Source organism: Lemur catta, chromosome 12 (genome assembly GCF_020740605.2).
Source record: "Lemur catta isolate mLemCat1 chromosome 12, mLemCat1.pri, whole genome shotgun sequence".
Lineage (NCBI taxonomy): Eukaryota > Metazoa > Chordata > Mammalia > Primates > Lemuridae > Lemur > Lemur catta.
The window spans coordinates 9,141,631-9,154,633 of NC_059139.1; the positions used below are offsets into that span (position 1 = coordinate 9,141,631).

Consider the following 13,003-nt stretch of genomic DNA (forward strand, 5'->3'; position numbering starts at 1 on the left):
CCCTGCACAACCCAATTACCAACACCCTTAACAGTCATTACCACTCACCACATTCCCTTTCAGGCCAACTCCCATCACTCAGAACTTGCCTCCACCCAAGAATCCTCCAATATGAGTAGGCCTTTTCCAGTTGTCACTTCCCAGATACCACCACTAAGGTATCGCCAATCTTTCTGTAGCTGCATATCATCCAATCTGTCCCCCTTCTCCAAGCAGTTTTGAGTTTTTCAAATTCCTGACCTTTCTCCACCATTTTGGCAGCAGAGAAGGGACTCTGTATTAACTGTCTGCAGGGTAGGGTCATTATGGGAGGGATGCAAAGAGAAAGAAATAGTTGGCACTTGGCTTCTGAATTTTGAGATACTTTTGGAACCTATGGCAGAGGGAATAATTGTTCTTGAACAATAATTGTTGAACATCAAGAGCTGAGTCTATTGAAGAACATAAATGTTATGCAAAAACAAATAAACAATAGATTTAGAAGAAAGCATAACAAAACTGGGGTGAGTTTTTCTTCTTGGAGAGGACATAAATATTCTTCAACCTAGGGGGAAGGGAGGTGGATAGCATTAAACCCCGACAAGTCTCTGAGAAAAGAGCCTGTGCCCCGATAGGCTTGAGGGCTCTGACAGCAGAGACTTTGGCCCTGTTTTCTAAGGCTGGATGGGGAGGAAAGGGCGGGTGGTGATGTTTCAGCACTTCAGCAAGCAGCTGGATACTTTCCTGGGAATAGCTCAGGAGGGGCACTGATGGCCAGCCAACCTCCAGAGTTCCCATGGTTGGGTGGAGAGGAAGCAACAGCAGAAGGCGAAGCCTTAGCAATGCCTGCAATCCAGACATGGTGTCAGGGTGGAATGACAGACATGGGGCACACATCTACACTGGTGCCAGCAGAAGCCCATGATGGCCAGGGACCAGGTACAACCTCCCCACTGCCACCCCGAGTGAAGCCTCTGGGAGCTTGGGTACAACCTTGGGGACATAGTGAGGGGGCACTTAATTGACAAAGAAAACCCCCAAGGACTGAGTTTTCCCTAAACTAAAATTAAGCTTTCTGCCAAGGGGGAATGGGAGCTGGAGACAAATTAACATAGAGAAAAATAAGAAAAAGAAATATTGTCAGCACACCTGGGCTGATGGCCTGTAAAATTTGGATCTATTACATTTTTTTTTGGAGATACAGAACATCTATTTTTAAAATAACCTTTTAAATAAACTTTTATTTTAGAACAGATTGACATTTACAGAAAATTTGTAAAGATGGTCGAGAATTTCCAAATACCCCACACCCAGTTTCCCCTATCATTAGCAACTTTTATTGGTGGGGTACATTTCTCACAATTAAGGAAACAATATTAATTTGTTATTATGAACTAAAATCCGTATATTACAGATTTTCTTAGTTTTTACCTAATGTACTTTTTGGTTCCATTGCATTTAGTCATCCTGTCTCCCTAGGCTCCTCTTGGCTGTGAAAGTCTCCCAGATTTTCCTTATTTGTAATGACCTTGACAGGTGTGGGGAGTACTGGTCAAGATGTTTGTAAAATATCTCTCAACTGGGATTCATCTCATGTTTTTCTCATAATTATACTGGAGATGTGGGTTTTTAAGAGGAAGACCACAGAGATAAAATGCCAGTCTCATCACATCATATCAAGGGTACATACTATCAACATGCCTTGTTGTTTCTCATGCTCACCTTGGTCACCTGGCTGAGGTAGTGTTTGTTTCCAGTGGAAAGTGACTCTTTTCTCCCTCCTTTCCATTTTGTGTTCTTTGTAAATGAGTTACTACGTGTAGCCCACAGTTAAGGAGAGGGCAGTTCTGTTCCATCCCATTGAGGAGGGCACAGTATCTACATAAATTATGTGGAATTCTTCCACATGGGAGATCTGTCTCTGCTTCCCCATTTATTTTACTCAATCATTTATTTATATCAGTACGGATTCATGGAGGTTTATTATATACTTTTGGTTATAATCAAATATTGCTTTATTTTCTTGCTCAAATTGTTGCAGCTTTGGACACTGGGAGCTCTTTAAAGCGGCTCCTGTGTCCTTTTGACATATTCCCATCATTGTTGTTGATTTAAAAATTTTTTTGGGGGTGGGGCCTTCCTTACCTTCTGGTAGAACAAGATGCTCCAGGCTCATCCTGAATATTTCCCATTCAAGTCCTAGAATTAGCCACTTCCTCAAGGAACCCTGGTTCCTTTTATTGGAGAATGGTATTAAAAACAAGATCTGAGTGTCAGCTGTGTTTGTGGTTATAAGAGTGCTGTTTCTAGACCCACTCAACTGGCAAAGCAAGGAGATCCATGTATGTGTACTACCCTGTTATCTAGAAGTCTTTGTATATACCCACCTATGTCTATATTAAGCCAAACATGAGTTCATAGATGTCTCCAGCACTAACTCAGTACCACGTGCATCACTCCAGCCTCTTCTTGTCTGTAACCTCCCACTCCAACTGTGAAAGACCTGGTGGCCGTCACCCACCATTTATTTATTTCCAGTATTGTGTGTAGCGATTTCGTCATCCAGTTGTTTTCTCTCTCTTGTTTCTGTTTTCCCCAGCATTTGATCCTTTAACCTCTGACACCCACCCCTTTACTCGCTTTGTAGCCAGCGCACAGGCGTTTTGTACTTGAATATTCATCCAGCGCTGATTTGACACGGATCTTCCGTAAAGGTGCATTTCCTTTGATCTCCCAGCCCCCATACATTTTGGCGGGGTAAGGATGGAGGGGCTGGGAATCCGAGGTCCGGTAGCCCGAGGTCACTTGGGAGCTGGGGATTCCCAGAAAGGAATCTCTTTTCACTGAAGAGGAGACTTGCACCCACAGGAGTACTGTGGCCTCGGGGATGCAGCCGTTAACATGTTTTCATAACCTTTGTTCATTCAACAACTATTATGGAGCCCCCGCTGCGTGCCAGAGCCGACTCTGCGCCAAGAGGGACACAACACCCCAGCGCCCGAGTCTCCCGGCCCCGCGGGAGACAGAAGAATGAAACGGCGGCAGCGTTTGGAGGGCCGCGCTCCGACGCTGGAGCCAGCGCCCCGGCGAGGGGCGCAATGCCGGGCCTGGGACGGTCCTCCGAGCTGGCTAGAGCGATCCTGCTCCTCTCAAGGCTTGCAGCTGCCCAGGCGAAGGAGAAGTAGCCAAGCAGGACGCTCTCGGGGCCACCCAGCCGGCCGCCCGGCGCGGCCCCACCCATCCCCGCCAGGCCCCGCCCCTCCCAGGCAGGCCCCGCCCACCGCCGAGCCCACGCTCGGGCCCCTGACGAGGTTCGCCGGAAATTCCCGAAGCCCCTCTTTTTTTCCTTCCTCTCCTTTCCCTGCTCTCCCTTTTCCTTTCACCCGGGTTCCCTCCGCCGTGATTTCCCCCTCCCCCTCCTTCCTTCCCCATTTGAAATCAAGATGGAGGCTCGCGGCTGCCGCCGGCGCCCGTGATCCCGGAGCTCCCGCCGGCCACGGGCCCCCGCCCTCGCGACTGCGTGTCCGGCGCGGTGCGCGCTGCTGCCCGCGCTCCGGCCGGCGACGCCGAGGCCGTGGCTCCGCGCCCCCGCCCCGCGGCTGGCTCGCGGCTCCCGGGCGGAGTCCTCGTCTATGTGGGCGCGCTCCTTGGGCCGAGCCGCCGCTGCCGGCCCCCGCCGCCCCGGGGCTCTGCGTCCGCGCGCCGGGCGCGGGCAGCTGGGTGCTCGGCGCCGCCAGGCCCGGCGCGGAGCGGGCGGCGCGCGGCGTTAGGGGCGCGGGGCCCCAGGCGGGCGCGGCCGCGGGCGCCGCCGCAGCCATGAGCGGCAGCAGCGGCGGCGCTGCCGCCCCTGCCGTGTCCTCCGGCCCCGCCGCGGCGTCCAGCGCGGCTGGCTCGGGCTGCGGGGGCGGCGCCGGCGAGGGGGCCGAGGAGGCTGCCAAGGACCTGGCCGACATCGCGGCCTTCTTCCGATCTGGTGAGTGCAGCTGCGGCCGGCTGGCCCCGGCGGCGCTGCCCGAGCGCTCGGCCGACCCCACCGCGGAGGCGCCGTCCGCGGGCCCTGGCGCGCCGGTGCTCGCCGTCTGCCCGCCCGCCGGTCCATCGGGGCTCGCGTGCGCTCACCCGCGCCCTCTGCACCCCCGCGCTGGGGCTGCCTGACCCACCCCGGCGTGTCCCGTTGCCGGCGCAGCCCCTCGCGCAGCGGCTCGGCGAGAACGCCGCGACTCGCCTTGCCTGCGCCCGCCCCTCGCTCCAGTGTAAAATCCCCGGTCTCCCGCCACGGCTCCCAGGGTTGGGCGCCGGCTCTTTGTCTCTTTCGCTGGAGGGCCGGGGAGGCGGCGGCGGGGACGGCGTGGGCGGAGGGCCCTGCCCCGGAGGCCCGGCGGACCGGGCCGGGGCCGCTCCCTGGCACGGGAAAAAGCGGTCTCTCATCTGTGCCTGCCTCTGGCCGATTTGTACCTGGACCCTGCTCGATCCCATTAGCAGCCAGGTTTCCTTACTCGGTCCTCTAGCCTTTTACCTCACCGGCCCTCTGTCTACACTTCTGTGAAACGGGGCAGCCATGGCACCCGTTGCCCAGGGAGGGGAGGACGGTGGCCGAGCTGAAGCTCGGCGGGCCGGGCGGCGAGGTGAGCCATTGTCTCCGGGGGCGGCCCGGAGGATCATCTGGGAAGCTGGTGGCCCCGGGGGGCGGCGCGGGGCCGGGGCACGGCGTGGGTGGCTTGGAGGCGAAGGCAGTGCCAGGTGGCCCGGTGTCCACCCAGGCAAGGAGGGGGTGGCCCTGGAAGAGGCGAGCAAAGCGACCAGCCTGCGGGAGGGGCGCGCGGCGCAGGGGGCGTGACAGGGCGTCCCCGGTACCCCGGCGGCGGCGCCTCCTCCCGCCCCAGCCCAGATCCCGCGCGAGCCAGGCCCGCGTCCCCGCGTGCCGCGTCCCCGCGCCCAGTCCCGTCTGCTCGCGCGTCGGCGGAGCAGCAGCAGCAGGAGGCGGCGGCGGCGGCGGCCTTGGGGCCCGCAGCTCGGAGCGCAGTTCCGAGCGGGTGGGGAGGATGCAGACTCCGCGCTGGAGAGCCGAGGAAGGCGGGCCAGGTCGGGGCCTGAGAGGCCTGCGGGCGGGTAGAGGGCGTGTGCGGGGGTGCTGGTGGCGACCCCTGCGGGGACGGCCGGGCTGGGAACGCTGACGGGCCGGGGTACCGGCCTGCTCCCGGGCGTGCGCGGGGGAGGCCAGTGGCTCGCGGTTCTCCATGGCCTCTTTCAAAATCAACTCCCCAGATTCGGTGAGGTCAGTTCGACATTCCGGGTCACAGGGAACAATTGAGGCGGGAGGGCGATGGTCAGAGCCAGAAGTTAGCAGTGCCGGTAGATAGCTGGTTTAGCACTGTTTTGCATTGGTTTTCTTGATCTTTGCCCACGTGAGGTTAATTTTGACTCATTTTAACAGATTGGTTGTGTCTGGGAGTGACACACTGCAACTCTCCAGTGTCAGCTTGAGGTTAATATACTCTCCAGTGCTCACTCTCCTTGTGAGGTCCCTGCAGAAAGCATAGGTTTAGGAAAACATGAGCTCTTTCAACTGAAAGCCTTTTTTTTTTTTTGGTGTGACTGGCCAGGTAGAGCAGCCCTGTCTTACCTCTTAATAGCAGAACTGGGATGTATTCCCTTCATGCCCTGAAGCTAACTAAAGTCTAGCCTGCCTTTTTCTCTCTCTGCCACCTGTCACAGAATAATAGATTCTGTGCAGAATTCAGCTCTCTGTTAGAAAGGCTCCTGTGCGCTAGAGATGGAATTTTTGGTGCTTGTGATTTCTTACATCTTTGTTATGCATAGTAGAAAAATCACTTCTTTTGCCCCTAAGAGCCCCAGAAGACATCAGGTTGGACTGGATGGACACCCACAGAAAACTTGCTCCCTCTCAGTGTGGCTTTCCCCAGGAGTTATCAATTGCTCTTGGCTTTGCCTAGGCCTGGGCTGCCCCTGCTGCCTGGGCTCCTGTTCATGTTCAGTTTGGGGCAGAACCAGGTAATGTTGCTTATTGGCTTGCTCCTTTCTTCAGTCCTCCAAAATGACTTGACAAGCTTCTCTTGTAGTTGTTTGACTTAGAATCAGGAGCCAGGGCAGAATTTAAGTAGCATTATTTTGCAATGTCCCATCACAGAAGCAGACTGGAATATCTCTTTGAAGTGCTTTTCCCTCCTTTGGGCAGCTCTGAGTCCCTGACCTAGATCTTGGCTCTCACTTATGGGCCTGTGATGTCTAGCAGGGGGCAGAGAGGGGCTATTCTTTTGGGTGGGTAGGGTGAGGGTGGGGTGTGAATAATTAGGGCAGACCGTCCAGGAGGACCCTGGGTGGGGACTTCATCTAGGAGAGCAGCTTAGGAGGAGGACTCAGTAGAATAGAGCAGCCCAATCCATGAGTAAAATCTGACTTTCTTTCCTAAGATGCAGAAACACAGGAAAGTAGGTTCTCATTGTGTGGGGAGGACAGATCAGGGTGTGTGTTTGAGCTTGCTACTAAGATTGCCAACGTGACCTAGACAAGGGCTTCCTATTGGCTGCCTTTCCTTTCTGGGCCCTGAAAGTGTGTTTGCTTGGCTGCCTAATTTTCTTTCCTTCTCGCTCCTCCTGCATTAAACTTTATCTTTGTAGCTGCAGATTGAAAACTGATACCAGTGGTGGAAAGAAAGATTTCAGTTTCATAGAACTTTTTAACTTTTAAAAGCAATTCAAAAGTAGAATTAGCTGCCTGGTGATTTCTCCAGTACTGGAAGTGCTCAAGCAGAGGTGCTGCCACCTGCCAAGGTTTGGAGTTGGGCGCTGGGGATAGGACTCCTGCCTGGAGGGGGATCTGGGTACATGGCCTTGGGGGCTATTTCTCTTTCTCTGTAGACTTCGGGGTTCCCTCCAAGCCCCCAGTGCCTAATCGTGTTCTCCACTTTTCTTTGGGTAGTTTAGGGCTCCAGAATGGTGGTGACCTTTCCCCTCTGCTCTGTGTCACCCATGGCCTGCCTAACCCAGGATCTCACCTTCTATGCTGTCATTTTAGTCTACACTCAAGACCTTGGCACAGAAACTCCCTATTCATTTTGAAGATCCTGATCACCCATTTATAGACTTGGCAGGTAGTATGCAGGCCAATTAGTGTTAAAGTGGGTTGATTGAGTTGAAATGTGGGTAAAATTGTGGTAATGTGTGTTAAAGAGCAGCTAAAAGACTGTGCAAGTGTTAGTGAATTTCAAAGTTCTCTTTTCTCCTTTGCACAGAGCTCAGCACCAAAAAAGATAAAGCAGATTTCAAAGCAAAAGGGGGAAAAGGACATCCTAGAAATTAGCTAGTCTAGTCTAGTATTTTTTTATTTTATAGATGAGGAATCAGAGTTCTAGGGAGGTTGCATGACTTGCCCCCCACAGTAGAACTTGGGTAAATGTGGGTTCGGGGCTGGGAAGCTTGCCCTAATCTCTGGTGCTCTTTCCCGGATGCCTATCATTGCCAGGATGTTGCTTACATTAGTTCTCAACCCTACTGGGACCAATCACTTTTATTGCCAATCTATTTTGGGGCTCTGTTCTTGTGGCAATAAATCATTCTTTCAGAGCTCCCTATTTAGCCTTGTAAGAGTGTGTATATGTGTGGAGGGGGTGCTTACATAAATGCATTATTTTTAACCTGCCTGATATGCTTTAGGTTGGCGTTAAGTGAATATGTGGAGAATAAAGGTTTGTGGTTATTCTGAAGCATCATGGCCTGTCATGCTGGATTTCTTTCATTATTAAATCTTATTCTGCACTCCTCACTGCAGCCTTTCTCTTTCCAAGGCATATATGGAGAAAATCAGGTCTGTTACTTAGGGAGCAGCGCACATACCTTTATATGTTTTAATATGTTGGTTTCCTCGCGGAGTATCAAGGGAAGGTTTTCTTTGTATTTATGCTTTTAACCACACTTAAGTAGCTGGTCTTCAAGCTTGCCATGCTACTTCTGTTGACGTTCAGAAGCCACTTCTGTTGGCATTCAGAAGCCTGGCAGCTTTGGTCATTGTGAGCACCAGTAATAATTACTGTATTATGAAGTAGGTCCTTGTTACCCTCAATATTTTGAAAAGGAAAGCTGAAGAAAATGTAATTTAGTAGTGAATGATGGTTTCTCCTTTTTAGGTGGCACAGGCAGTTTTAGAGGAAAGCAAGATTTCTGAAAATAATTCTGTAAGTGACTTTCAAGACATCAAAGAAGAACAATAAAATAATCACTGAAAGAAACTTTTCATTGAGACCTCATAAACTGACTTAATGATGTAGGATATTGTATTTTTTTTCTTTTTGCAATTTAATCATCAAAGATTCAAATGAAGATTTCAAGAAGCCATTTTAATCATTTAAATGATTAGCCAAAATTTAAATGAAGCCAGTGATGTTCAAAATGAAACGTGGGGTATGTGTTTGTGTGTGTGTGTATATATATTTTAAATTTCTTGAGACAGGGTCTCACTGTGTTGCCCAGATTGGTTTCAAACTCCTAGGCTCAAGAGCTCCTTCTACCTCAGTCTCTGGAGTGGGACTACAGGCCTGCACCACCATGCCCAGCTTTTGTTCTTTAAATGTATATTAAAAATATGTAATTAGGATTGTCTTTTTTAGACCTTTTAAATGTGATAAATTTGGAATTTGTTCCTAATTGCACTTGAAGCTGTCGTAATCTAAATCAGCTGTATTTGGTATTTATTTTAAGTTAATTTACCTGACTCCTCCACTGAGAAGATAAAATTTTATCTCATTTCCTTGGCAGAATTCCAAAGAAAATTCAAATTCTTAATCAATAGCCACACTTTACTGGCTAGTAAAATCACTTATGTTGCTAGGGATGAGCTGTGTTTTACTATAAAAAGCAGTCATAACAACCCCCCTCAGTCCTCAGTTCTGTAATGAATTGGTTTTTATTTCCTCAAGTGCATTGTCTTGACTAAATTTTAATAGTGCCACTGGCAGGAAATGGTAGCCACTCCACGGACAGTGAAGGAATGGATTTGAGTGAGAATCCCACCCTATTTTGGTGGGAGGCAGTTGCTCTGACTCCCTTACCTCATTTCTTCCTCCCCCACGAGGGTGAGCTGACGAAGGTGCTGCTGTGATTGTCTCGTGGGTGGGGACGCTGTCTTTTAGTCCCCCCGCCCGTTTAGGCTGATGGGCTGCAGTGACCAGGATGGGCCCCCAGCTGGAGCAGGTGAAAGTGGGTTTATATGGTGCAGCCACAGAGTTCTCTCGTCCTACTCTAGATTCTCTGATGAGCTGTTCGGTGGGGCGGTAGGAATGGGGAAAAAAGCACGATCGGGAGACTTCTCAGCGACCTGTGCACTTGGAAATGTGGCTGCTGCATCATGCAGCTGGAGCCATTCTGGGAATTCCTGTGGGATGGGGGGTGGTTTGGGGAGGGAGGTGCAGAGGGGAGTGGGAAAGGCCCCATGAGGCCCCTTGCCCTGTACTGGGCCCCTGGTCTTACACCCCCTCCCCCAAAGAATAGGCCTTTGCGCACCTCCTCGCGGTGGTTCCCAGTTCCCTGCCAGTGACGCTCAGAGGGAGGTGCTGACGGGGCTCCTGTGTGGTTTCCCGGCTGTTTGACTGTATTAAGCCTCACGCAGAAGCTCTTGGTCATGGGAATCATGCTCTCACATTTAGTGGTTAACAAGTAAGTACGTTCTCATTTTCACCTCTCCTTCACTAATGGAAACTCTTAATTGCTTGCTGAATAGCTGTGTTGTTACCCTAATTTCCTCTTTTCTGCTCCCTCTCCAGGTAAGGCAGCCCCTTGAAACCCAAATTATTAACCACCTGCCCTCTGGGGAAGGTTATACGCTGAGGGAGGGAAAGCCAGAGCCAGGCTTTTCAAGCATGAGGCTGAGGGCGCTGAGGTTTCCCCCTTCTGCTCACGTAGTATTTGGTCTGATGGCACAGGGGCCGTGGAAATGTAAACCTCATTTTGGTGATAAATGTACTTGAATGTTAGATTATTGACCATTTTAATTAGCTGCATGTCTACTCTTGTCTGGGGTGGGGAGTATGGCAGAGTAATTTGTAGTGCACACCTGGTGTTTTGGAACCATCACCCTGTTTAGGCTTTGTCATAAGTAAGTACAACATATTTAGCAGTTACAGTAACAGAAAGCTTTTGTGAAAACGTAGTCAATACAAAGACTGGATTCTAGATCGAGGGTACTGTGGGTTCACAGTGGCCAGGTGAGTTCATCAGGCTTATTTTCTTAGTCTGTACCCCTGTTATGGAAGGGGATGAATTGTAAGAGGTTTCTCTTAAGGAGGGGTTTCTGTAAGCAGTGGCAGATTTATTTGCAGCTCCGTGGACCTCCCTTCCCTTCAGTTCCAGGAAAGAGGTACATGGGATGCTGCTCCACTGCCCTGCTGCTGGGGGCCCTCTGCTGTCTGCTGTTGTTAGCATTAAAGCTATACAGGTGTGAACAGATAAACTGTAGTACATCCTTGCAGTTAATGCTGAGAGAAGAAGGTGGTCTCAAAAGCTACATGCCATATGATTCCATTTATTAATATATGATGTTGTCAGAAAGAACTGTAGTAACAGAGAACAGCTTGGGTGTTGCTTGCCTGGAGTTGGGTTGGGGGAAATTGTGGCTACAAAGGGGCAGTGGGAGGGGTGGATGGAGAATGGCAGAACCGTACACTAAAAAAAGCCCATTTAACTGTATGTTATTTTAAAGTAAAACATTAAAAAATGGCTGACAACAAACTGGGAGAAAAATCTTCATTGCAGACCAAAGAATTATATATATATATATATATATATACACACACACATATATAAAATTAATAAAGGGCTTCCTCAGATCAGTAAGGAAAGACAATACAAAAGGAAAGTAGGCAAACAGACAATTCAAAGAAGTACAAGTGGCCAACAAATAAATATTCACCCTTATTTGCAATCAAGGAAATGCAAATAAAAACAGATACCAACAAAAACCAAAGCCAATAGAAGCCATGTAAGTAAACTTCAATGAAATTGAGTTATCCTGGAAAGATTTTCTATTGATTTGAAAGATGGTAATAATTGCACTCAGATTGCCCTATGTAGGACCAAGCTTCCTGTAATTGCTCGGGGTAATCTAGGGAAACCCCAAAGACAGAGATGGAGAAATAAAGATCCTTTCCTGGGATTCTGTAAGAAGTGTTAACTTGGGAATCCATCTGGCATACAAGTTAAGTCTGCTGACTTAAAAGACAAACAGTCTTTAGATAAAGGATAGTCACCATTTTTGCTGCTTCAAATTTTCCTACTTAGGATTTTTGCTGCTGTCCAGACAGAAAAAGACAAGTAGCAAGTGCAGGATGGTCTGCAGTGCCTCACCATTCATTCCTGGTGTTAAAGAAGGAATTTCTAGGGATAAGTTTCATGTCGGGGTAGGGCTTATTCTTGTATTAGTATCTATATGATGTCATTTGCCCTTTGTTCTTGGGCCTTCATGTATATAATTGACTAGCAACTACCTATTTCATAGTATTGATGATTAATTAATGAATTTGTAAAGTGTTAGTCCCCCCTATTTAAGACTCACAACCATAAAATAAAGCTATTCTTGAATTTGCAAAAAACAATTCAAATGTGAAAGTATAATCCTCGAATATTTTTAGATAGTGTTTGTTGGTGCTTGGTTTTTCTTGGGGGGGGGGGTGCATGCATGTGTACATATCTTAGAAAAGTCATAAACCACCCCACTTTGGAATTCTGTGGAATAGGTGGTTTCAATGCAAGAAAGAATGAATATATTGGAGACTAATACTTGAAATCAATTTTAAAAGAACTCTTGTTTCCTAGTATATAGGAAATGATATGTGTAAATGACATGAATGCTTTAGGGCAAATGTTTTAATTGGAATTTGCAGATTATACATATGAGATGTCTTTAAGATGTTGGTCAAAGGTGTCTGTGTGTGTGTGTATATAAATTGGTTTTCATTGTTTATTTTTTTCTTCCTCTTATCACACTGATCCATCCACATAGTCAAGATCACGGTGATTCCTTTCTTTCTTTATTGCTGCTGCTGTGGATAGCACCGCTGAAACCTGTGAGAGGACACTCCTGGGTAATTTGGACTCTGAAAGTTTTACATTTTCTTACTTGCGTTTACTTTTTTAGTTCATCCTTGTTCTGCATGACAGATATGCCAGGGTCTGCAGGAATAACATAAAAAATACATATTTTTAGTAAGCTTCATTGGCTTAACTTTTAAATGATAAGGGCCAAAAAGTGCAATTCCTCAATTTTTTGATTCTGAAGCTACCATGCAAATATTGGGAAGCAATACTTTGACTAGAACGTTGTTATAAATATTTCTGCTTAAGTAGTCAAACACACAATGGAATCTCTGCAGTTTAAATTGCCTAGTATTTTGACATCCACATAACAAACAAATTCATCATTATTCTAATTCTAAACAAACAGATTATTCTTGTTTGTAGGTAGCTTTTTTAAAAATTAAAATTCATGACTATGAGAAATTCTTCCCCACGCCCACTCTCCTTTCAGTACCACAGTGATGAAAGCTGGCACGCAAGGGAGCATTATGAGCTCAAAAACCAGATTGTACAGGGGCAGGATGTATTTCACACTTTTATTTTGGAGTCACTTCACCTCCATCTAAATTTCTGTGCACTTGTCCTAATATATCTTGTGTCCAGGAGCCTGGACAACTGGTGCTAATTTGATAGTTTCAGGCCATACATTTTCTTCACAAGTCAGTTCAGGTCAGTGTACCCTGATAGGTTGCCCATTTGAGAGCAGCTCTTTATGAGAGAGGCTTCACTGTAGGGTCATTTAGTGCCAGCATTTTTGTTAGCTGGTCAGTGTATTTCTTTTCCAGTATTTAATTGCAAAATTTGCAGGATTCATTGTTAGGCATTTCTCTCATATCTCATGGCATTGTTTATTAGGTCCAGTCTCAACTGCTGAATGCCGACTTCACAGTGGGGTTCAACCTGTTTATGGGGGGAGCCCTGTCTCCTGAACCAAAGAGCCA

General features: G+C 48.4%; 1 protein-coding gene across 5 annotated transcripts in view; it reads left to right on the forward strand.

The window, feature by feature from the left end:
* Nucleotides 1–3,777: 3,777 nt before the first annotated feature.
* The window catches only part of TRIO (trio Rho guanine nucleotide exchange factor), a 324,357-nt gene continuing 315,131 nt past the window's right edge, over nt 3,778–13,003 (forward strand). For all 5 annotated transcript variants that reach the window (XM_045566321.1, XM_045566324.1, XM_045566326.1 and 2 more), the window contains exon 1: nt 3,778–3,952. In XM_045566321.1, the coding sequence (XP_045422277.1) occupies nt 3,796–3,952 (157 nt within the window). In that variant the 5' untranslated portion in view covers nt 3,778–3,795. The remainder of the gene's footprint in view (nt 3,953–13,003) is intronic.